This window comes from Hemitrygon akajei, chromosome 22, assembly GCF_048418815.1.
Source record: "Hemitrygon akajei chromosome 22, sHemAka1.3, whole genome shotgun sequence".
NCBI lineage: Eukaryota > Metazoa > Chordata > Chondrichthyes > Myliobatiformes > Dasyatidae > Hemitrygon > Hemitrygon akajei.
Genome location: NC_133145.1, coordinates 12,593,547 through 12,617,925, shown reverse-complemented (window position 1 = coordinate 12,617,925; position 24,379 = coordinate 12,593,547). Strand labels below are relative to the sequence as shown.

Below are 24,379 nucleotides of genomic sequence, written 5' to 3'. Positions count from 1 at the left end.
CTCCTCTTTCTAAGGATTTGATTTTACCAACAGAGCCACCCTATCCCCTCTGCTTACCTGCCGTATCCTTGACTCTGGAGTACACGGTTGGATATATTCTCATATACAGTATATCTTCCCAAGTTAGAACATCTAGCTTTCCTATTCTATGTAAGATTAAATCTCCATGGATTATTGTATTATCCTCATTGCCCGTATGTCTTACTTTCCGACTGTTCTGCATTGTGCCCAAGTCCTCACCAGAAACCGGTGGGGAAACGGGTCTCAGCACCTCCCTCTGTAACTGGATCCTGGACTTATTAACAGAAAGGCCACCATCAGTCTGTGTGGACAGCAACGTCTCTGGTGCTGTTACGCTTTACTGGCATTCCCCAAAGCTGTGTGCTCAGCCTGCTCCTGACAAACGGCTGCACCACAGGACTCAGCTCAACCCAGGTCATCAAATTTGTGGATGACACAACAGTGGTTGGCCTGGCCAGCAACACGATGAGTCCGAGTAGAGAGAGGAAGTAGAGTGGCAGGTGGATTGGTGTGAAAGGAGCAACCCAAGTGGAGTAGACCAAGGAAACCACTGGGGACTTCAGGAAGGTGCAAATGTAGAGAGTCAAGTGCACCAAGTTCCTGGTAGCTCACATCATGGATGACCTCTCCTGGTCCCTCAGTATCACCTCCCTGAATAACACCTTTGCTTCCTAAGGAATTGAGGGAAGTGAGGATCCTCCCTCCCCATCGCAACTGTATTTTACAGGAGCACCATTGAGAACGTCCTGACAAGTTACATCTCCATCTGGCTTGGGAGCAGCTGAGCAAGAGACCAGAACTCCCTACAAAGGACTGTGAGGATCATAGGGGTTTGCCTACCATCCATTGGGGATACTTATCAGGAGTGCTGCGTACGCATTATTATTAAGAAACCCACCCATCCAGAATCCAGCATCCTCTTTGACTTTCTACCGTCAGGCAGGAGACTACGATCATAAAAACAAGAACGGTCTGGATGGGAAACATTTTCTTCCCCCAGGCCATTAAGCTTCTGAACTCCCTGCTGCATCGTATTCTAAGTGTCACCGGTTTATCTGTTCTTTACCATACAATATTTAATTTAAGCACGTTAGTTTGTTATTTATGCATGATTCATCTGTAGATTTTATCCTTAGCTTCTTAAGTTATTGTGTGTTATGTGTATCACTGCTTTATACCCTGGTCCGGGAAACATCCCGGTTTAATGGTATACATGCATATAGTTAAATGACAATAAACTTGACCTGACTTACTGACTTTGGTTAAACACACAGTTCTTTGCTGTCTCACACTGTTCACTTCCTGAAAGTATCCTTTAAAGATTTTGAACTTATCCTTTCAGAAGCCCTCTATTTGTCCCACCAGCTTAGTGCACCACCATTATCAATGTAACGTATCGACTGCTCGAGTTATTCATCGGAAGAGTGGTACACCCCCTCCACCCCCGTTGGTATGTGGTGACAATCCAACTCGCTTCAAATGGAATGGAACCTGCTGGCTTTCACACTACTTTCCCAGTCTTCAATAATCTGTGGATCACATTAACGAATAGTAGCATCAGACCATTGCTACCACACTTAAAACCCTGTGTCTGGTGTAAAGAGCCTGATAGAGGAGTTCAAATCCTATCAGCGGAAAAAGGGAACTTAAGCGGGCCTAATTAAATAATGAATGGTGATTAAACTGCTGAGAACTGTAAAACCCTATTTGTGTCAGGAAGGCCCCAAACCCTCGGTAACATGGATTTTTTGCTGCCCTGATTGTCAAACCACTAAAAAATAATGTTAAATAAAGCAATCAACCAAGAAGCAGATTTGTATGGGACAGAGAGACACACTGTTCACAAACCTCACAGATTTGTATGGGACAGAGAGACACACTGTTCACAAACCTCACAGATTTGTACGGGACAGAGAGACACACTGTTCACAAACCTCACAGATTTGTACGGGACAGAGAGACACACTGTTCACAAACCTCACAGATTTGTACAGGACAGAGAGACACACTGTTCACAAACCTCACAGATTTGTACGGAACAGAGAGACACACTGTTCACAAACCTCACAGATTTGTACGGAACAGAGAGACACACTGTTCACAAACCTCACAGATTTGTACGGAACAGAGAGACACACTGTTCACAAACCTCACAGATTTGTACGGGACAGAGAGACACACTGTTCACAAACCTCACAGATTTGTACGGAACAGAGAGACACACTGTTCACAAACCTCACAGATTTGTACGGGACAGAGAGACACACTGTTCACAAACCTCACAGATTTGTACGGGACAGAGAGACACACTGTACACAAACCTCACAGATTTGTACGGGACAGAGAGACACACTGTTCACAAACCTCACAGATTTGTACGGGACAGAGAGACACACTGTTCACAAACCTCACAGATTTGTACGGGACAGAGAGACACACTGTTCACAAACCTCACAGATTTGTACGGAACAGAGAGACACACTGTTCACAAACCTCACAGATTTGTACGGGACAGAGAGACACACTGTTCACAAACCTCACAGATTTGTACGGGACAGAGAGACACACTGTTCACAAACCTCACAGATTTGTACGGGACAGAGAGACACACTGTTCACAAACCTCACAGATTTGTACGGGACAGAGAGACACACTGTTCACAAACCTCACAGATTTGTACGGGACAGAGAGACACACTGGTCACAAACCTCACAGATTTGTACGGGACAGAGAGACACAGTTCACAAACCTCACAGATTTGTACGGAACAGAGAGACACACTGTTCACAAACCTCACAGATTTGTACGGGACAGAGAGACACACTGTTCACAAACCTCACAGATTTGTACGGGACAGAGAGACACACTGTTCACAAACCTCACAGATTTGTATGGGACAGAGAGACACACTGTTCACAAACCTCACAAGCATCTGGGGACTTGTGGCTACATCTGGGGCACTCTTGCCCCAACTAAGAAAGCAACATTTAGAGTGATACTGCTTGGCTGAGGCAGCAGAGCCTGTCATCATCTTTTCAGCTGGTGGGTAGGGAAAGTTCTACCCACCAGCTGAAAAGATCAACCAGATGCCTTGGAAGTGGTACACCCTTGGCAACGTTCCCCTGACAGTAATAAGCAACTCCACATTATTATCTGCTGCCCTCTCTTCAGTTGAGCATCTTGAGAGAAGCTCTGAAAGGGCACAGAATGTACTCTAGGTAGGAAGTAGAATCCACCACCAGCAATGACTTGACAGCATCACCAATGACCAGGCTCTGAAGGGCAAAGTTATTATATTGGGTCTGTGGCATGGACAAACAGGGACGAACTTTCAAACACATTCTTCCCATCAGTTAAAGATATATTTTTTAATGACAGCAGTGACAACAGCTTTAGAGGAGACACAGTCCCTCCCTCACATTGGAACTACAACTGGGCCACAAGACACTGACAAAACTAACCTAGCACCCTAATACTGGGTATCAGTGAGGTTCTCTGGACTATCAGTAGAAATCTATACCATCAGAATCTGTGAACTAATGACATAGTACAATACTCAACTCTACCATTACAACTAAACCATGTTCAATAGAAAGCATGTCCTAGGAACAGTATAATGATGTCTTGATGTGATGAAGCTGCACTGGGTTCCTCATATCCACAGGAGCAAAATTAGCAGCTAGTAGACAGGAACAAGTGATCCCAAGCAAACATATCAGATCATAAAAAGGATCTAGTGCTTTCCCAATATGATCCATAAACTCTTCTTTAAATGTGCACTTAAGAACAGTTTATGCATATCAGATCATAGTTCTGTGGTCCTGTCAGTCATGAGTGGCATTGGATACTTAAGCAGCCAACAGGAGGCAGCTTTAAGAACATCCCCATTGGTGGAACTCAGCATGAGAATTCACAACATGCTAACCAAATGAACAAGCAGATCATTTACAGTATCTTGGCTTCCATCATCACAGAAGCCCAATCATTCTCCAAACTTAGCCCGACAGGTTGAGAAGGTGGTTTGAAAAAAATAAGTTAATACAGATTTCCTAAGTTACAAGCAGAGGCACAGAGTGTTAAAGCACGCAAGTCATGAATCACCTATACAGAACACTAGTTTAACTATGACTTCAGTTAGTGGGTCCAGTTGTGGGTGCCACATTTCTCTGAAATTGCAAGGGAATCGAAGAGCCTGGAGAAGAGATAAACTAAAATAATTCCAGGAAGAAGGGACTTCAGGTCAGGCAGCATCTATGGAAATGAAAAGATAGTCGGGATTTCAGGCCAAGACCCTTCTTTATGTGAAAAGGCTGTAGCTTTTTGAGATGAATGGAGAGGGTTGTCAGAGAATCTGATGGAGATATTTAAAATTATGAAGCATATAGGCAATAACAGAGAGAAACTTCTCATTGGCAGAGAGGTTAGGACCCAAAATGACATGGAATAAGGTCACTGGATCAAAACCAATTTTTAAAAATATAATATGGTTGGGTCTGCCTCGCTTTTTCTCGGAAAGAACATGTTGTAGCTGCCACTGAGATCCATCGGCCTGGGGTACAGGCAGGAGAAAACCCAACTGGACATTGTATTGAGTGAGTCCACTGGTGAGGAATCCCAATACCCCAATCCATTCCGGCCATACACGAAATGTTCAAGCTCAGGACCAGGCCATCAGCAGGCTGCAGAACCAAGAGGCTGTCAACAGAGTCCAGGCTGACATGCAGGACTTGGCTGGGATAAGGCAACACGTTTCTGGTCAAAGGCCTTGAAGAAAGAGAAGAAAGCCATAGTACTGAAGGAGGTGAGAAGGACAGAGCAGGAGAGCTACAGGGTGAAAGAAGTGGCATAGGGCTGCCAGCAAAGCTGGACAACATGGGAAGGCAGCAACAATAGATCATTCAATTGGTCTGACCAATGAAAGATCCCACAAGCCAGACTCAGCTTCCTCATCAGGGCCACCTATTAGCCTGCTCCCGAAATCTTCACAAGTCTTTCAGCAGTGAGGATAGCTGCCCCCTATGTGATATCACCAATGCCAACATCCAACACATCCTGACAGGATGCAAGACTGCGCTGTCCCAAGGGGGTTACAGATGGCAGCATGACTAGGTCCTAAAGAAGCTGGCAAGATCCCTAGAGACCTGCAGGTGCGATGCGAGAAGCAGCTTTTCCCCAGTGGGATGACAAATCATCGCAGTTGTTGAGGCTGCTAAGAGCACTGAACGCACCTGCCCAAAGCTCCTTCAGGAATCCTCTCTCTAGTCAAGGAGTGGAACATGAGCACCAGTCTCGGCAGACAGCTACAGTTCTCCACAGAAATCATCACCACATCTCTCTGCCCAGACATTGTACTGTACTATCCCCTAGGAGAAAGGAGCAGAGGCTGCTCACAAGTGGAAGAGCTGAAGTACTCAGACCTGGCAGCTGAGCCTAAGAAGCTGGCTGGAGGACCATCATCTACCCTGCCAGGGCTTCATCGGCACATTGATGACAAGGTTAATGTGGCAGTGACTGGAGTGAGGCTCAAGAGGGCTACCAGAGAGTTGGCTGAAGAGGCAGAAAAGGGCATCTTTTGGCTATGGCTGAGGAGAAAGACAGAAATTGGAGGAATGACTAACTCCAGTGGAAGCTGCAAGGGGTGGCATAGAGACATCCTGCCCCCAGGGCTAAGGGAGCAAACCATCAATGAGCGGTGGTCCCTGGCCGCTGACCTAAGGACACTGTTGGAGGTGCGGCAGGCAGCAAATTTGGTCTGTCGTCAGGGACGAGAGGTGCAATTGTGAATGAGGCAGTAGGGAGATCAAAGAAATAGTGCTGGAGGAGCCTCAGCTGTTGAGCTTGCCCAACAGGTCTGAGAGTGCTGCGCCCTGTGAGGATGAGAGTGGGGCGAAGGGCCAGATGAGCAACTGAATAGTTCGGGGAGCCATTCAAGAGTGGGCAAAGAAGAGAAATGTAGTTCTAATTGGGGATAGCATAGTCAGGAGAATAGACACAATTCTCCGTCACAAGGATCTAGAGTCCCAAAGGCTGGTGCCCAGATTCTGGACATCTGACCTGCAGAGGAATTTGGAGTGGGAGGAGATCCAGCTGTTGTGGTCCATGTGAATACCAACGATGTTGGAAAAACAAACAAAGAGATTCTGCTGAAGGAATTGCAGCAGCTAGGGATTAAATTAAAAAGCAGAACCAAAAAGGTTCTTGAGATTGTCACCTGAGCCACATGCAAATAGGCACAGGGTTAATAAGATCAAAAAACAAAATGCATTCCCAAAGATTGACAGAGTGAGGGTGAATTTGCGAGCCATCGACACTAGTATTGGGGAAGCAGAAAGATGCCCCACCTGAACCAAGCTGGGACCAGGGTCCTGATGAATCACGTAATTAGAACTGTGAGTAGGGCTTTAAACTAAATCACAGGGGGTGGGTTCAACAGCTTGGAAAAGAGGATAAAGTGGAAGGGAAGGAGAGTGCAGCAGAGGCTACTGAAGTCTCCAGATTAAAGGAAAAGACAGGAAGTTTAGAAATGGATAAGAATTTAACTTCCAGTAACAGAATCAAAATTGAAAAAAGGTGATGAGTACAGGATTAATGGTGTTAAATTTGAATGCACTTAGTATACAAATTAAGGGAGAGATCTTGTAATGCATTTAGCAGTTGGCAGGTATGACGTGGGCATCACAAGAGCTGTGGTTGGAAAAAGATCAGTTGTGAGCTTAACATCCAAGGATACACATCATATCAAAAGAACAGGCAGGTGGGTGGGCAGCTCTGTTGATAAAAAAAAATGAAATCAAATCCTTAGAAAGTGACATAGGATCAGAAGAAGTAGAGTTAAGAAACTGCAAGGATAACAAGACCCTGATGGGAGTTATATACAGGCCTCTAAACAGTAGCCAGAATATGGTATACAAATTACAACGGGAGATAGAAAAGGCATGTAAAAAGAGCAATGTTACTGGGAATTTCAAGATGCAGGTAGACTGGGAAAATCGGGCTGGTGCTGGATCCCAAGAGCAGGAATCAGTAGAATGCCGACGAGGTGGATTTTTAGAGTAGCTTGTGGTTGAACCCACTAGGGAAAAAGCAATTCTGGACTGGGTGTGGTGTAATGAACTAAATTTGATTAGGGAGCTTAAAGTAAAGGACCCTATTGATCATAATATGCAGTTTGAGAGGGAGAGACTCAAGTCAGATGTGGAGTAAAGGAAACTCCAGTGTAATGAGAGAGAAGCTGGCCAAAAGAATTGGAAGGGGACACTAGCAGGGGTGGTGGCAGAGCAGCAATGGCTGGAGTTTCTGGGAGTAATTTGAAAATCACAGGATCAGTTCACCCAAAAAAATTAGTATTCTAAAGGGAGGATGAGGCAACCATGGCTGACAAGTGAAGTCAAAGACAGTAGGAAAGCAAAAGAGAGGGCATGTAATATAGCAAAAATTAGTGGGAAGCTAGAGGATGAGGGATGTTTTAAAAACCAACAGAATGCAACTAAAATTGTAAAAGGAGAGAAAAGGTGTAACAAGAAGGTAAGCTACCCAATAATATAAAAGAGGATACCAAAGAAGTTTTTCAGATATATAAACAGTAAAAGAGAGGGAACAGTAGATATCAGACTGCTAGAAAATGACACTGGAGAGGTAGTAATTGGGGACGCAAATAACAGACAAACTCAGTAAGAATTTTCAAAGTTCAAGGTACATTTTTTTTATCAAAGTATGCATAAATTACATAGCCTTGAAATTCATTTCCATTGGTCTTCATTGTAGAATGCCAGAAATTCGAGAATGGAGGTGCTTAGGAAGCTGAAAGGTCTGGAGGCAGTTAATTCACCTGGACTACATGGACAACACTCAGAGTAGTGGCTGAAGACATTATGGAGGCACTAGTGGTGATCTTTCAAGTATCACTAGATTCTGAAATGGTTCTGGAAGAGTGGAAAATTACAATTGTTACTCCACTCTTCAAGATGGGAGGGAGGCAAAAGACAGGAAATTATAGGCAGTTAGCCTGACTTCAGTAGTTGGCAAGATGTTAGAATCCCTTATTACGGTTGAGGTTTTGGAGTACTTGGAAACACATGATGCAGTCGGCGTGGATTTCATAAGGGGAAATATTACCTGACAAATCTTTTGGAAATCTTTGAAGAAATAACAGGCAGGATAGACAAAGGTGAGTCAACGAACATCGATTACTTGGATTTTCAGAAGGCCTTTGACAAGGTGCCACACATGAGGCTGCTAGATAAAATAACAGCAGCAATATTTCTTTAGGAGTTTGAGGAGATTTGGGGTTTGTCAACTTGAACATTCGAAAACTTCTACAAACGTACTGCAGAGATCATTCTGGTAGGCTGCATTGCTGTCTGCTATGGGGGAGCTACTGCACAGGAATTGAAGAAAGATGCAAAATTCTGTAAGTTTAGTCAGCTCTATCATGGGTACCTGCCTCCATGGTATCCAAGGTATCCTCAAGGAACGGTGTCTTAGGAAGGCGGTCTCCATCATTAAGAATACTCACCACCCATTACATGCCCCCTTCTCACTGTTACCATCAGGAAGGAGGTACAGAAGCCTGAAGCCACACACTCAACAATGCAGGAACAGCTTCTTCCCTTCTGCCATCTGATTTCTAAATGGACGTTGAACCCAAGAACACTATCGCATACATTTTTGTTTTTTTCTTGCACTACTTATTTTAACTTGACTATTTAATAGACATATATATATACTTCCTGTAATTATCTTTTCTCTGTATTTATCATGTATTCCATTGTATGGCTGCCGTAAAGTTAACAAATTTCATGATATATGCCGGTGATTTTAAACCTGATTCTGATACTACAGGAAAGATACGAGCATGGACAGAAGAACGGTTGACTGGCAGGAGGCAGAGTGGGAATAAAGGAGGTCTTTTGTGTTTGTCTACCAGTGACTACAGTGTTCTGCAGGGTTGTACTTTTGGACCGTTTCTTTTCACAATATATGTCAGTGATCTGGATGGCAGAATTGATGGCTTAATGGCCACGTTTGCAGATGACACAAAGATAGATGGACGGAAGTGATATTAGCTTCTTCCAGAAAATTACTAATATTATGGTAACAGAAATAGTAGGTCTCTTGATGTGTGGGGGAGACTTAAATTTACAATTACAACCAAAGTTAGACTCTTCCAATAGAAAAACCTATGAAACAAAATCCTTACATAAGAAAGTTAATACACTTTTTGAGGATGTTGGTCTAATTGATATTTTCCCTGACAGAAGGGATTACACTCATTATACTGCCCCCATTCTGTATATACAAGAATAGACTATTTCATAACATATGGAAAAGATAAAGACAAAATAATCACCTGTGGAATTGGTACAACAGATGTAAGTGACCATGTACCTATATATTTATCTGTTGATTTTGACCTACTACCAAAGAATACTACATGGAAACTAAATTCAAGTCTACTCAATGATCCCTATTTTAAGGAACAAATTAAAATAGAAATTGGTCTTTACTTAGAATTCAATGATAATGGAGAGGTTTCACTTCCCATCCTATGGGACACTCTGAAGGCTGTCTTAAGAGGGAAAATTATAGCGATATCTTCATATAAGAAAAAAATAAGGAATAAGACATTAGTGGAATTACAAAATAAGCTGAAGGAACTAGAAAAAAAACCAAATTGAGTTTGGGAGTTTGGCACAGGATACACTAGAGGAAATTTTTAAAATTAGGAATGAAATTAATAGTTCGGCTACACAAGAAATTAGAAAAAATTTAATGTTTCTGAAACAGAGACACTATGAAAGTGGATATAAATCTATGAAAATACTGGGGTGGAAAGTGAAAAAGAAGATAGCAGAAAATACAATTCATAGAATTAAGGATCCAAGAACAAAAGTGATAAAAATAAGCTAAGTGAAATTCAAGAAGCATTCGAAATGTTTTACAAAACTCTATATTCCAAAGTTCCAGGGGGAAGCATAACCCAAATCGACACCTTCCTGAATTCTCTAGAGATACCCACTTTAAACAAAGAAAGAAACAGAACGATGACTGCTGACATAACTGAAGCTGAACTAAAAGCTGCAATTAGAGGCTTAAATTAAGCAAGTCACCAGGATCAGATGGATATACGGCAGAGTGGTATAAAGAATTTAGAAATGAGTTAATTCCTGTTTTACTCTCCACACTGAACTGGGCTCTAAGCAAGGCGCAAATGCCACCCAGTTGGAAGGAGGCGATAATCTCAGCTATATCGAAAGAAAGCAAGGATAAAATGGAATGCGGGTCATTTAGACCAATATCTGTTCTTAATGTGGATTATAGAATATTTACCTCCATCATGGCCAAACAACTAGAAGAGTTTCTACCCACACTGATACGCAATGATCAGACAAGTTTTATACCACATCGCCAAGCACAAGACAATATACGAAGGACATTTCACATTATGGATCATGTAAAAAAAAAAGAAATTGAAGCAATAGTGATAAGCGTGGATGCTGAAAAGGCATTTGATTCGGTTAATTGAAATTTTCTTTACAGAGTTTTACACAGATTTGGATTACGTGACACAAATATTAAAACTATACAGGCACTATATGACAATCCTACCGCTAGGATTAAAATCAATGGATATTTATCTAATAGTCTTACCCTAGAAAGGGGCACGAGACAGGGTTGTGCATGATATAATACACTTCGCATTATATCTGGAACCATTAGCTCAATACATCAGACAAAATGAAGATATCAGGGGAATTACTATTAAAGGGACAGAGCATAATTGGCCTGTTACATGGATGACATTTTGATCTATCTAGGGCAACCAACATACTCTTTACCTAAATTGATGCAATCCTTTGAACAATATGGCCAATTATCAGGATACAAGAACAACACAGATAAAACCCAACTACTTTCATATAACTATAGCCCACCAAAAGAAGCTGAAAGTATATATCCTTGGGCATGGCAAACAGAGTTGGTCAAATATTTTGGCATCATTATGCCAAAATATTTGGCAAAATTATTAGAATGTAATTATCAGTGTGAAGGGTTTCTTATGTTACTGTGCATGTTAATCAAAATGGCTTCTTTGTTAAAAGTAAAAATGCTTCTTTGTTATGCTAACTGGTGAGAGAGTGCTTTCTCTCGCAGCTTGTTTGGGTTATGATAACTGATAATGGGGATTGTATTCATTTGTTAACCAATTGGGATAGTTGTTATTCTCTCTTGTGGGTCTGTGAGCTGTGGCTTCGTGGGTTTTTGGGGAGTTGGAGAGGAGATAGGAAGGAAGGTGGACGGTGCTAGAGGCGCTGCTGGTCGATCACCAAGGGTGGTCCCAGGCGCGCGGGTCGTGGAGGTCGGAGAAGATCGAATAGTGGACCGAAGACTTCGATGGTTGAGTTCCAACAATTGTGCACTAATGGACTGAACCCTGATAAGTTCTGGCACCTTTTCTTTCATATATATTGTATCGCTATTAATCACTTAGTTCTAGTAAGATTTATAAAGTGTATTCTGTAAATGTACATGGTGTGCGGTTTGATATTGTGTGTGTGAGTTTGTACCAGCGTGCATTTCACAACATCCACATATATGGGAGGCACGGTTTGGCGGGTGGACGAATTTTCCCCTAGATATACACCAGCTGATCGCGTAAGCGTTACATCAGCCTATATATAAAAAAATTAAGGAAGATATAACAAGATGGAACCTAATTCCTTTGGAACCTAATCTATTAAAATGAATATACTGCCCAGACTATTACATCTCTTTCAGAGCCTACCAATAGAGATTAAACAAAATCAATTTAATGAATGGAACAAGATGCTATCAAGATATATATGGCAAGGAAAAAGGCCTAGAGTTCCTCTCAAAACTTCGCAATTAGCCAAGGAAAAGGGGGGATAGGGCCTACCTTCTCTTAGAGATTATTATTTTGCAGCACAGTTGAGAGCTATGATATGCTGGTATAACCCATCATATGACACTCAATGAAAAAACATTGAGGAGGGGATACTTTCCATCCCCATACAGGCAATTTTGGCTGAATACAACCTACAAAGTTACTTAAATACTAGTGATAACCCATGGGTGAAATGGACTCTTAAAATATGGAAAACTATTATAAAAGAATATAAACTAGAGAGAGGGTGCAATTCTTAAATGGTGTGCATAGGACTCAGATTTTACACTGAATAAACTGGATGCTAGATTTAAGGACTGGACAGCTAAAGGAATAACAGCTATTTACAATATAATGAAAGAAGGAACACTGTTCAGTTTTGAAATGCTCAAAGAGAAACACATATTAGAAAAGCAAGACTTTTATTGGTATTTACACAAGCATATAATTCAGACAATGGTAGTAGAATCACTTTAAGCGTGTACTGTATAAGGGTTTGTCAAATCTTAAGACACAGTCGACTTCATACATTAAAACAAAATGGGAGAAGGAAGGAGGGATAATAATATCTGAGGAAGAATGGACAATAGTATGGAGGTATCAATGTATCTGTGTACCAGTTCACAAAAATGGAGGGAGTTTGGGTTGAAAAACTTGATAAGATATTTTATTACATCCTCTCAGAACTCCCATTATGATAGTAACATCCCTGTTTGCTGGAGAAGTTGTGGAAGTCAAAATGAAAACCATTATCATATTTTCTGGGAATGCCCTGTTATCAAAAACTATTGGAGTGGGCTACATAATGCCCTACAAGACATCTTTAAATGTGAAATACCCTTAGAGAGTAAGACCATATATTTTGGGTATATATCTCAAGAATGTTTGAAAAGAGATAAATATTTAATGAATAAACTGCTGGTGGCTGGTAAAAAGACCCTTACCAGGAAATGGTTATCACAGGAGATCCCAACTTTAAATATATGGATGGAAATTACAATGGACATTTACGAAATGGAAAAGGTAACAGCATCTGTTAATCATAAGTTGGAACAATTGGATTCATATTGGGAAAAATGGTTTAACTACATAACACCTCATAGGCCTGATTTTATTCTCGCAAGTCAATGAATATGTTGTAAAAAAAAAAGATCACTCCCTACTTTGTACATAGTTTTCTTACTTTGCTTGTTCTTTCTCTCCTCTCCTTTCTATAAGTGTGTACCTCAGATAATTATTATGTGGAGATTTGTGGCATATATATGATATATATGCACAGTATCTGAAATACATCTTATGGAAATGTTTGTTTGATGATAAACTTCAATAAGAAATAAATTACAAAAAAAAAGATAGATGGACGGACAGCTAGTGTTGAAGAAGAAGGGAAATGATGTGTATTTAATATTTCTATAACATTTGAGTAATATTGAAAATACGTCATTTGATTAAGTATTCTTTACGCATAATTATCAGTTATTTGTAAAAGTATGCGAATGGCATCTGTCATTAAGCCATCCCATCATAAGTGCACGGCTCAAAGTAAAGAATGAAGTAGACACACATCTTCTGGCTCCCTAGCTTTTCCTTTTAACTAGTTTTGTGTTTTGCAGTTACAAAGCGTAACAGTAGCGATGAGGAAGTTTTAAATGAACCTGAGATGATTACCTATCTGTTGAGCTCAATCAACAAGATGTTTGAATTTTAAAAGAAAGCACAACACATGCTTCTTCAGAAAGGGACAGAGATAGTAGATTATTTTTTTAAAAAGCAGAAAATGGTCAAAATTCACATTCGTTCCCGCCACTGCCTGTAAGGAGTTTGTATGTTCTCCCCCTGACTGCGTGGGCTTCCTCTGCATGCTGCAGTTTCCTCCCACAGTCCAAAGACGTACCAGTTGGTAGGTTCATTGATCATTTAAACCGTCTTGTGATTAGGCTAGGGTTAAATCGGGGGATTGCTGGGCAGCACGGCTCGAAGGGCTGGAAGGACCTGTTCTGTGCTACATCTCAATAAACAGTGAGCACCGGGTGATTAATAACAAAAAAAGCAGAAATGGATGGTTACATCAGAAAGATAGATGCATTCGATTGTTCAAGAGGTGTATATTGAATGGGTTGAGCAATATTTTGAAATAAATTAAATAGCCACTGCAAATCAAGTGGCAGTTTTGCTGAGTGTAATAGATGGAAGAGCATACAGTTTACGTAAAAGTTTAATTGCTTCAATTAAACTGGTCGAAAAGAGCTTTGTTGATATTGTGAAAGTAATGCAGGCACATTTAGAATCAAAACCATTGTTGATTGAAGAATGCTTTGGGTTTCATAAGCATTGTCAAAAAAGGGGAGTGTATGTGGCTGAATTGAAATGATTGAGCATTGCCATTTCAGTGATAGGGTTAATGATGCACTCAGAGATAATTTTGTTTATGGAATCTTACAAGAAAGCATTTTAAAATGGCTCCTAGCTGAAGCACAACTCACATTGAAAAGAGCAGTTGAAATTGCTGTATCAATGGAAACAGCAGAAAGCAATGCAATTGAGTTGTAGTTGGTGAGTGTGAACAAAACTGCAGTATCTAAACAGATCAATGCCTCTCATCATCTTATACACCTCTATCAGGTCACCTCTAATCCCCAATCGCTCCAAGGAGAAAGGGCTGAATTCACTCAACCTATTCTCATAAGGCATGCTCCCCAATACAGGCAACATCCTTGTAAATTTCCTCTGCACCCTTTCTATGGCTTCCATATCCTTCCTGTAGTGAGGCAACCAGAACTGAGCACAGTATTCCAAGTGGGGTCTGATCAGGGTCCTATATAGCTGAAACATTACCTTTCGGCTCCTAAACTCAATCCCACGATTGACAAAGGCCAATGCACCAAATGCTTTCTTAACCAGAGTCAACTTGCGCAGCTGCTTTAAGTATTCTATCGACTCGGACCCTAAGATCCCTCTGATCCTCCACACTGCCAAGAGTCTTACCATCAATACTATATTCTGCCATCATATTCTACCAAAATGAACCACGTCACACTTATCTGGGTTGAACTCCATGTGCCACTTCTCAGCCCAGTTTTGCATCCTATCAATGTGCTGCTGTAACCCCTGACAGCCTCCACACTATCCACAACACCTCCAACCTTTGTGTCATCAGCAAATTTACTAACCCATCCCTCCACTTCTTCATCCAGGTCATTTATAAAAATCACAAAGAGTAAGGGTCTCAGAACAGATCCCTGAGGCACTCCACTGCTGACTGACCTCCATGCAGAATATGACCTGTCTACAACCACTCTTTGTCTTCTGTGGGCAAGCCAGTTCTGGATCCACAAAGCAATATCCCCTTGGATCCCATGCCTTCTTACTTTCTCAATAAGCCTTGCATGGGGTACCTTGTCAAATGCCTTGCTGAAATCCATATACACTACATCTACTGCTCTACCTTCATCAATGGGTTTAGTCACATCCTCAAGAAGTTCAATCAGGTTCGAAAGGCAAGGCCTTTGACAAAGTCATGCTGACTATTCCTAATCATATTATGCCTTTCCAAATGTTCATAAATCCTGCCTCTCAGGATCTTCTCCATCAACTTACCAACTACTGAGAGAAGACTCACTGGTCTATGATTTCCTGGGCTATCTCTACTTCCTTTCTTGAATAATGGAACAACACCCACAACTCTCCAATCCTCTGGAATCTCTCTTGTCCCCATTGATGATACAAAGATTATTGTCAGAGGCTCAGCAATCTCTTCCTCACTTCCCACAGTAGCCTGGAGTACATCTCATCCTGTCCCGGTGCCTTATCCAACTTGATGATTTTTAAAAGCTTCAGCACATCCTCCTTAATATCTATATGCTCAAGTTTTTCGGTCCACTGTAAGTCATCCCTACAATCGCTAAGATCCTTTTTCGTAGTGAATACTGAAGCAAAGTACCTCTGCTATCTCCTCTGGTTCCATACACACTTTTCCACTGTCACACTTAATTGGTCCTATTCTCTCACGCCTTATCCTCTTGCTCTTCACATATTTATAGAATGCCTTGGGGTTTTCCTTAATCCTGTCCGCCAAGGCCTTCTCATGGCCCCTTCTGGCTCTCCTAACTTCTTTCTTAAGCTCCTTCATGCTAGCCTTATAATCTTCTAGATCTCTATCATTACCTAGTTTTTTGAACCTTTCATAAGCTCTTTTTTACTTGACTAGATTTACAACAGCCTTTGTACACCACGGTTCCTGTACCCTATCATCCTTTCCCTGTCCCATTGGAATGTACCTATGCAGAACTCCACGCCAATATCCCCTAAACATTTGCCACATTTCTTCTGTACATTTCCCTGAGAACATCTGTTCCCAATTTTTGCTTCCAAGTTCTTGCCTGATAGCTTCATATTTCCCCTTACTCCAATTAAATGCTTTCCTAATTTGTCTGTTCTTATCTCTCTCCAATGCTATGGTAAAGGAGATAGAATTATGACCACTATCTTCAAAATGCTCTTCCACTGAGAGATCTGACACCTGACCAGGTTCATTTCCCAATACCAGATCAAGTACAGCCTCTCCTCTTGTAGGCTTATCTACATAGTGTCAAGAAACCTTCCTGAGCACACCTAACAAACTCCACCCCATCTAAACCCCTTGCTCTAGGGACATGCCAATCGATATTTGGGAAATTAAAATCTCCCACAACAACACTTATTATTACACCTTTCCAGAATCTGTCTCCCTATCTGCTCCTCGATGTCCCTGTTACTATTGGGTGGTCTATAAAAAATACCCAGTAGAGTTATTGACCCCTTCCTATTCCTAACTTCCACCCACAGAGACTCCGTAGGCAATCTCTCCATGGCGTCCACTTTTTCTGCAGCCGTGACACTATCTCTGATCTGCAGTGCCACACCCCCAGCTCTTTTGCCTCCTTCCCTGTCCTTTCTGAAACATCTAAAGCCTGGTACTCAAAGTAACCATTCCTGCCCCTGAGCCATCCAAGTCAGAATGGCCACGACATCATAGCTCCAAGTACTGATCCATGCTCTAAGCTCATCTGCTTTGTTCATAATACTCCTCGCATTAAAATAGACTCATCTCAAACTATCAGTGTGAGCGCGTCCCTTCTCTATCACCTGCCTGTCCTCCCTCTTGCACTGTCTCCAAGCTTTCTCTAATTGTGAGACAACTGCCCCTTCCTCCATCTCTTCAATTTGGTTCCCGCCCTCTAGCAATTGTAGTTTAAATTCACCCCAATAGCCTTAGCAAACCTCCCCGCCAGAATATTGGCCCACTAGGATTCAAGTACAACCCGTCCTTTTAGTACAGGTCACTCCTGCCCCAAAAGAGGTCCCAATGATCCAGAAATCTGAATCTCTGCCCCCTGCTCCAAACCCTCAGCCACGCATTTATCCTCCATCTCATCCTATTCCTAATCTCACTGTCATGTGGCACAGGCAGTAATCCCGAGATTATTACCTTTGTGGTTCTGTTTCTCAACTTCCTTCCTCCCTGTAGTCTGCTTTCAGGACCTCCTCCCTTTTCCTGCCTATGCCGTTGGTACCAATATGTACCACAACCTGTGACTGTTCTCCTTCCCACTTCAGGATATCTTGGACGCGATCTGAAACATCCCGGACCCTGGCACTTGGGGGGCAAACTACCATCCACGTTCCTTTCCTGCATCCACAGAATCACCTGTCTGACCCCCTAACCATCAAGTCCCCTATCACTGCTGCCATTCTCTTCCTTTCCTTGCCCTCCTGAGCCACAGGGCCAGACTCTGTGCCACAGGCATGACCACTGTCGCTTCCCCCAGGTAGGCAATCTCCCCCAACAGTACTCAAGCAGGAGTACTTATTGTCAAGGGGTACAGCCACGGGTACTCTCTAGCATCTGACTCCCGCCCTTCCCTCTCTTGACTGTTTCCCACTTATCTGTCTCCCCAGGCCCCGGTGTGACTACCTGCCTATAGCTCCTCTCTATCACCTCCTCACTCTCCCTGACTAGACAAAGGTCACAGAGCTGCATCTGCAGTTCTTTAACACGGTCCCTAAGGAGCTGCAGCTCAATGCACCTGGCGTAGATGTGGCCGTCCGGGAGGCTGGGAGTGTCCCGGACTTCCCACATCTGACACCAAGTACAGAACACCGGCCTCACACACATACTTCCTGTCTGTAATCCACACAGATAACCTACCTCCCCTCAACCCATTATCGCTGAAGCCCTGTTGAGCCAAAGCCTTCCTACTCCGGCGCCCACTCTATAAAGCTGTTTCCTTTTAAACCTTCTCGCTGTACTCACTGGCTGACGTTCATGCACTTCTGCAGTCGTGCCCCGATCAAACCACTGAAGAAATAACCGTCTCTTTTTAAACTATCCTCCCTACTCTCACTAGCTGACATCCACGCACTTGCGTAGTTGTGCCCAGATCCAACTGCTGATGAAATAACCCCAATTTTACCAGCACTGAGATGAACTTGCCCTTGACAGGGGTTGCCTCATGTGGGGATTGAGAGTTGTTGTGCCATCCAAGCTGAAAGCTAAAGTGTTGGAAGAGCTACATGCTGGTCATCTAGGTGTGATCAAAATGGAAGCATTGGCTTGAAGCTTTGTCTGGTTGCCTGGGATAGATTAGCAGATCGAACAGCTAACCATGCACTGTCCAGGAGGCCAAGAACAGCACCTCTCCATCCCTGGCACTGTCCTGGCAGAGGATTTGTGTGGATTCTGTCGAACCATTCATGGGCACAAATTTCTTGATAGTAGTAGATGCAGCTACAAAGAGGCCAGAAGTGGTCCCAATAGCCTCCACTACAATCTTGCACACTGCTGACGTGTTGAGAAGCCTTCTTTCGAGGGCTGGTGATCCAGAACACTCAGTCATTGACAGTGAACCACAGAACAGTTTCAGTCATTCTTGAAAATGAATGGAATAAGACAGATTGCTTCAGCACCATGCTGCCCAGCTACAAATGGCTTGGTGGGAAGGTTTGTCCAGAGTCTATCGAACGCACTGCGAGCAACATCAGCGGAACACACCACACTGACACTGAGTCAGAAGCTTGCCAATTTCCTCCTTGCATGTCGCAGTGCAGCACACTCCACAACCAACAACTCACCAGCTTTGCTGTTCCTGGGTCGTGCCTTGTGCTCACACTTGGATCTTCTTAATTCCAATCACAGAAGACAATGCAGGACAGACAGCCGAGAGAAATTGAGGGCTCCTCAAACAAGGAGATTCGATGATTCGCTCCTGAACAAGCAGCCCTGGCAAGGGACTACAGAGGTGATCAAAAGTGAGTACCTAGGATGATTAAGGACAGAACTGGACCACTCTCCTTCACAGTAGAGATTGCGCCTGATGTCATTGGAGGTGACATATTATATTGATCGCTTGAGGAGAGCAGAGTCAACTGTTAAAGAAGAAAGGCGCCCACACTGTCAGAACCTGAGGTCCCAGAGTCAACTCCTAACAATCACCACAGAGGAGGCCCCAGAATCTGAGGTTGTGAATTCTATATTGAGTTGGAGTTTTATAGTTAAGCAGGGAGGAGTATTTCTGTAACATTTGAGTAATATTGTAAATATGTCATTTGATTAAGTACTTTTTGTTGTTTACAAAATTATTATGGATTATATGTAAAAGTATGTGAATGGCATAAGTCATTACACCACCATGATGTAAGTGCGTGCCTCACTAAAGACTGAAGCAGACGAAAATCTCCACGTTCACTGTGTTTTTCTTTCGATCAGTTTTATGTTTTGGAGTTACAAAACATAACATTGACTATTTTCTATGGCAAGAAAATTCAGAAAGCAGAGGTGCAAAGGGTCTTGGAAGTGCTTGTGCAGGATTCCCTAAAGGTTAACGTGCAGGTCGAATTGGTAGTAAGGAAGGTAAATGCAATCGTAACACCATGGGAAAGGTTTCACTGCTTATTGCATACTGAAAGGCCTGGATAGAGCGGACATGCAGCCAGTTTTTCATTAATGTAGGGGGTCTAAGACTGAAGGGCACAGCCTCAGAATACAAGTATGACCTTTTAGAACAGAAATGAGGAGGAATTTCTTTCACTTGAGGGTGGTGAATCTGTGAAATTCATTGCTAAAGAAAGCTGTGAATGTAGTTAAAGCAGAGGTTAATTGGTTCTTGACTAGTCAGGGTGTCAGGGGTAGAAGGCAGGAGAATGGGACTGAGAAGGATAATAAATCAGGCAAGATCAAATGCTGAAGCAGACTTGATGGGCTGAATGGCCTAATTCTGATCCTATATCTTACGCTATTCTCATTTCTCCTCAATCCCTGCCAATGTTTCTACAAATTAATTCAGGACCAAGGCATCGCAATTAACTTTTGCAATGGGAATTTTGTTTTATATCACTCTCTCTAGGCTCACTGCATCCTGAAGTAGCCAATATCTGTAATGCAGTGCCAGAGGTGGTGGTAGGATCAGATACAACCAAAAGGGAATTAGACATTCAAATAGGAAAGGCACAGAAGAATATGGTCCTAGAGTGCAAAAGGGATAGGTGAAGATGAGAAAAAAAAGGTTGGCATTGGCACAGTGGGCTGAAGGACTCATTTCTGTGTTGTATAACTCTGACTCTAATCTCTGCCTGTAACCACTTTCTGATCCAGGCAAAATCTCAAACTTGCAGAGTGTTTTCAACACTTTCAGTACCAAGTACAGCATACAATTCTGATTAGCACATTTTAGCAAGGATGAGAAAGTCCTTGAAAGGGAGTAGAAAAGGTTCACTCAAATGGTTCCAGAGAAGAGGATTTCAGCTGAAGGTTAGTTAGGATGCTGGTTTGGGCAAGGAATCCTTATTTGCAGGCAGTTCAAAGAGCAGAGCCACAGGTTCAAAATGATGTGCTGAAGGTACAAGGGGAATATGAGCAAAAGCTATTTATGCAGAAAATTATTACGATCAGCGCCTCACTGTCTTTAAAGGTGGTGGAAACAGATAACTTGGAGCTTTCAAAAGAGAATTGAATGGGTGCAAAAGAAGATAATTTGCAAAAGGGATGGTCAGGATTTTGTTTAATTTGTATACAAGCTGTGAACATCACCAACATCCCCACAGTTACAAACTACCCCATATAAGGGAGAATCCAGGGCTCTTCTAAAGAAGGGTAACTCCACAGCAAGTGCTAATGCATTGATGAAGGAATCTCATTACAAGCAACCTCATTATTTCTTGACCACTGCAGCTTATGTAATTTGGGCGAAGTTGCCGTAACGATTAATTTGCAGATTTTAGTTAACATTTCTGTACAAGATGGTTAATGCAGAGTCATTTTCCTGAATACTCACGCACTGAGAGAATAGGCCTCGTCTCTGACCGTTCAGGACCATCCAGCAGCCCAACCTCACTCCTAGCATCCTCATCATAGGAATCTGAAGAGGCATCACTATCATCCACCTTTAATGCAAAAACAATAGTGATTGCAACTTACAGCACATGTAGTTTTGTTTTGATGTTCACATGGATCTTACAGCTCCAAAACAACCGATTGGTATTTACCATGTGTTTGAGTCTAGCACTTTGCTCCACTCACTAAAATAGGTGGCAGCCATGTGTGGTGGGAGTCAGAGATGCAGATATTGCAACCCTCCCTGTCTTCCTTTCCTGACGTGCACAATGTGCCCAGGGGCATCTTGCTAGAGGAAACCTGCACTTAGAACAAGAAGCTTTGGCCAGTTGAGCTGAGGCTTATTTACTGTCTCAGCACCCACAAATCTCCCAGCTAGAAAATTCTGAAGATTGACAACCCTCAGAAACAGCTTCTGCTCGTCGCAGTCTTACGAGAACAATCCTACAACATTTCTCTCCTGGTTCCAGACTTGCTCCTCATGACCCACTTAATAACAACATTTGAAAGGCATTTGCATGGCTACATGGAGAGTTCAAGTTCAAAGGAAATTTATTCTCAAAGTACCTATACTGCACATTACCATATACAACCTTGTGGGCATACCCAATAAATCCAAAATCTGTAATAGAGTCAATGAAAGACTGCAGCAACTGGTCATACAATCAGTGTACAGAAGCCATTAAACTGCACAAAGAAATAATAATAAATAAACAATAAATGTGAGGACATAAGAGGAAGAGTACTTGAAAGTGAGTGCATAGGTCGTGGGTACAGTTCAGTGAGGGGTAAGTGACCCTTTGGTTCAAGAGCCTGATGGGCAATAACTGTTCCTAAACCTAGTGGTGAGAGTCCTGAGGCTCCTGTACGTCTGAAAAGATAACACTGAGTAATTAAAGTTGCTGACCCTCTCCACCTCTGATTCCCCAATGAAAACTGGCTCATGGATATCTGGTTTCCTCCTCTTGGAGTCAATAATCCACTTCCTGATCTTGCTGACATTGGGTAAAAGGTTGTTGTTGTGGCGCCACTCAGCCAGTTTTTCAAACTCCTTCCTATATTTTGATTTGTCACCATCACCTTTAATTCGTTCAATGACAGTGGTGTCATCAGCAAACTTGAACACGGGATCCTAAAAAAATGCATCTTTTGTGTCCAGATGTTCCAGGGTTGAGTGATGGGGGACAAGGAAATAGCAGAATAACTGAATGAGTATTTTGCACCTGTCTTCACCATGGAAGACACAGAATGTTAGGGGTCAGAAGTGTGTGAAGTTACCATTACTACCGAGAAGGTTCTTGGGAAGCTGGAAGGTCTGAAGGTAGATAAGTCACCTGGATCAGATGGTATACATCTCGGGGTTCTGAAAGAGGTGGCTGAAGAGATGGATTCCAGAATGACATCTATTATAAATATTAATATTTATTATACATATTTATTATAAATGTCTTATTGTAATATTTATTATGAATTACTATAAATGCACATTTGAACGGAGATGTAACGTAAAGATTTTTACTCCTCATGTATAAGAGGGATGTAAGTAATAAAGACAATTCAATTCAATTCAATTTTGGAAGACTGCAAAATTGTAAATGTCACTCAACTCTTCAAGAAGGGAGAGAGAAAAAAGAAAGGAAACTATTGGCCAGTTTGTCTGACCTCAACATTTGGGAAAATGTTGCAGTCGATTATTAAGGATGCGGTTCGGGATACTTGGAGAGACATGATAAAAGAAGCTGTAGCCAGCACTGTTTCCTCAAAGGTCTTTTAACATTTTTGGACTACTTTTACTGTGCCCATGGTCTGTTTTTTTAATCAATTATGCTATTGTTTGCATTGTTGTAACTATGTGGTTTTGTGCAAGTCTTGTAGCTTTAGTTTTTGGTTTGTTGGGTGTTAGAGTTGGTCCCCTGACTTAGTGTGTCTGGGTAGTCTTGTTTTGTCTGGTGGGTTTGGAGCTCCTTTCCGGGGAACGCACTAAGATGGTAGCGCGATATTAATACGCAGCACCCTTTCCGGACTCTAGATTGGGGATTGCCAAACGTTATGTGGATTTTCTGGTGTAGTCTGTTTTGTCGTGTGCTTTTGTGATATCATTCTGGAGGAACATTGTTTCATAGTTTAACTGCATTGCATTTGTGGTTTCTAAATAATAATAAACTGAAACTGAACTGAAAATCTGGCCTGACAAATCTGTCCGAATTCTTTGAAGAAATAACAAGCAGGATAGACAAAGGAGAATTGGTTGATGTGTACTTAGATTTTCAGAAGGCCTTTGACAAGGTGCCACACGAGGCTACTTAACAAGTTAAAGAGTCCATGGTATTACAGGAAAGATACTGGCGTGGATAAAGCTGTACTGACTGTCAGAGGGCAGAGAGTGGGAGTAAAGGGAGACTTTTCTGGTTGGCTGCCAGTGACTAGTGGTGTTCCACAAGGGTCTGCGTAGGAACTGCTTCTATTTATGTTATATATCACCTTCGACACATCACTAAGGAATTAATGAGTTTAGGAGATAGGTACAGACAAAAGGCTGGGGAGTCTTTTGCCTCATGATAATTGAGGATATGGGTTGCGGGGGGGGGGGGGGGGGGGGGAATACCAGAGTGATCCTATCTAACAGAGAGATGGGTGTCTTAGGAAGCCTATTGTCCCAACACACAATCAATAACACCCTGCTTGCTTTCCCTGAGCATGGTTCCAGGTAACAGCAGCAGTTGGGTATCCCACTCTTACAGAATGGAATTTCGAACCCCAAGCAGAATGGAGCACAGTAGAGGTGGGTACTCAAGCTCTATGCCAGTGGGTTCTTATCACAGAAATATACCGCAATAGTGGTAACCCACCAGAGAATGTTGAATTAACTCTGGAATGGTGGGACACATAATTAGTTCGGCTATTTTTTCCATAAAAGGTGCAGTGCTGTCTTTAATAGCACCAGCTGTTGGTCATTCTATAAGTGCAGTGATTCAATTATTACAAGGTTTAGAGTATGTAGAAAAGGGTGCCTGTGCCAGGTATGGAAGTTAGATAAGCAGACAGGGAGGGCGGATCCTGCATTTCTTTGTGGGATATGTTTTTAG

The 24,379-nt window shown here is 42.3% G+C and overlaps 1 protein-coding gene across 9 annotated transcripts in view; it reads right to left on the bottom strand.

Moving 5' to 3' along the window:
- Window positions 1–24,379, bottom strand: part of tmem104 (transmembrane protein 104) — a 166,223-nt gene that overhangs the window by 86,377 nt on the left and 55,467 nt on the right. For all 9 annotated transcript variants that reach the window (XM_073026709.1, XM_073026712.1, XM_073026713.1 and 6 more), the window contains one exon: window positions 21,235–21,343. In XM_073026709.1, coding sequence (XP_072882810.1) covers window positions 21,235–21,343 — 109 coding nt within the window. The remainder of the gene's footprint in view (window positions 1–21,234; window positions 21,344–24,379) is intronic.